General features: G+C 33.5%; 1 protein-coding gene across 1 annotated transcript in view; it reads right to left on the bottom strand.

Moving 5' to 3' along the window:
• Positions 1-221: 221 nt before the first annotated feature.
• The window catches only part of LOC121024741 (eukaryotic translation initiation factor 2 subunit 3), a 29,439-nt gene continuing 27,478 nt past the window's right edge, over positions 222-2,182 (bottom strand). Inside the window, exon 12 of the mRNA XM_040466958.1 lies at positions 222-1,394. Coding sequence (XP_040322892.1) covers positions 1,331-1,394 — 64 coding nt within the window. The 3' untranslated portion in view covers positions 222-1,330. The remainder of the gene's footprint in view (positions 1,395-2,182) is intronic.

Genomic DNA, 2,182 nt, shown 5'->3' on the forward strand with positions numbered 1-2,182 from the left:
CTGAAATTAGGAGTTGCATGATCTACCAATTCAGCCAGCTAGGCGCACTAGTACAGTTCAGTGTAAGATTATAAGGGTTCTTAGTATGAAATCTGAGGAAGAACTCAGTGGCTCTGTGAAGCTACTGGAATCATATGTAGAACTGAATGCGTATTTCTGCAATAAAACAATGTTTTTCTTCTTAAAGTGAATACATTCATAAACACACCTCCAACAGCCTAAATGTTAATGCTTTTTAGTTTTTATTTTGTATAACCAATAGTACAAAAGATTTGACCCTCTATATATTACCAGTTATCAGTTTTTAAGCACTGTTACTATATATTGGCTAGTTAAAGAGTGAATTCATAACTATTCAATATACAGGAGCTAATAAAAACTTGGCAAAGTGCATATAACATCAGCATCTTCTATAACCTCTGATTTATTTCAATATGGATTAATATCATATGCCAATTTTGGCAACATTAAACTTTAAGTATTTTAAGGAATAAGAAAAAAATACTTGCTATCTGATAGGCAAGAAAAAACTACTATTATAATCTATGTTTTAATTGTATCAAGTGAAAGGTTAAGAAAAAAAGCAAAAATATTGGCAAATGGACCTTTTTCTTTATCCAGGATTATTTGGTAAAATTATATTTGCAAATAGGGAAACACTGTTTTGAGTTTTGGGAATTTTTTGAGTTTTGGGAATAGTCCAAGAGAAGTTAAATACCACTGATTTGATCTTCCTGTGTTCCAATCTAGGAACAGAATAAGAGGAAGAAAAGGTTTATCTGTAAATGAGCACTCATACTCTAAAAGACAATTTAATTTAAGCCTAATAATTTTCATTCTAAATTTTAAAGATAAGGCTGCATAAAATATGGGGCAAAAGGGAACTTATTTTCATGGAGACTTTGAATCTTCAGGTTTTGACAGCTACAAAATCCCTTCAAGTCTGGAAATACGCAAAAACATATCATAGAAAATAAGAAGAAAAAACTTTATTTTAAACAGGTTCAGTGATATGTATTCCTTAGCAAAGTTTGGTTTTAGTAGCTGTTTCATTTCAAACATGAATTGATCTATAAATCTGACACTGTTTAGCAACACTCAGTTTCTGCTAAAATGTATTAAATCCAGCAATATAACAATTTTGACATCTATTGTAGACTCTATTATTTAGAAGTTAAATCTTCATCACAAGAAGATGAGAATAAACTTACAGCTTCTAATAAAGTAATGAATTTTGGAATATATTCACCAACATCACTTTGAAATTATCTCCCCAGGCTGTTAAGAGAAATTACAACTCTATCCACATGTATTATGTAACCAGTATCGTTCAGTCATCTTCAACTGTTGGCTTAATGGTTACTCCTCTTCTTATTTGACCCCAACCAATTAAACTGCAAAATGAGAAGAAAATAAATCATGAATTTTATTTATTTTAATGTTTACCTACTTGAGACAGACAGAGAGAGAGAGAGAGAGAGAGAAAGCTTGAGCAAAGGAGGGATAGAGAGAAGAAGACAGAATCCAAAGCAGGCTCCAGGTTATGAGCTGTCAGCAAAGAGCCGTGCTTGAAACCACAAACCATGAGATTGTGACTTGAACTGAAGCCAGACATTCAACCAACTGAGCCACTCAGGTGCTCCAGGAAATCACAAATTTTAAATTCATCTCATCAGCATCATCACAAAAATAACTGATTTTCACTATCCTCTAAATTCAAACCTGTTTCCATAATGTGTTCCTCTATAAAGAAAATGCTATATTATCTCCTTAAATTCCTAGAGACTTCTACGTGGGTTTGGCTAGCATGAATGACCAAAGAAAAGGGAACAAGAAGTTGCTACTATACATATGCCTACCTTTCTCTAAAAAATTATACCTGCCCATTAAGAATCCACAAGTAAGAGCACTTAACATCCCTGAAAGGAACGGTGCCACTAGATAAAACATATCAACCTAATTAAAAAAGAACTGTCAGTCCCTTTCTACTTGAGAAAATGTCATTTTCCCAATACGTCAACACATTAGTGTCTTAAAGGTAAATAAGTGAAAGGAAATAGGTAAAGGGAAATCAAATAAGTAAAGAACTAGAACATATAGTCTATAAATAGATTACTTCGCCCGGGCCCCCCCCCCCCCCCCCCAACGCAAAGAAAAAAAAGAAGGAGGGGGGGGAAGAAGA

The sequence above is a fragment of the Herpailurus yagouaroundi genome, unplaced genomic scaffold (assembly GCF_014898765.1).
Source record: "Herpailurus yagouaroundi ecotype Mexico unplaced genomic scaffold, PumYag 67050, whole genome shotgun sequence".
NCBI lineage: Eukaryota > Metazoa > Chordata > Mammalia > Carnivora > Felidae > Herpailurus > Herpailurus yagouaroundi.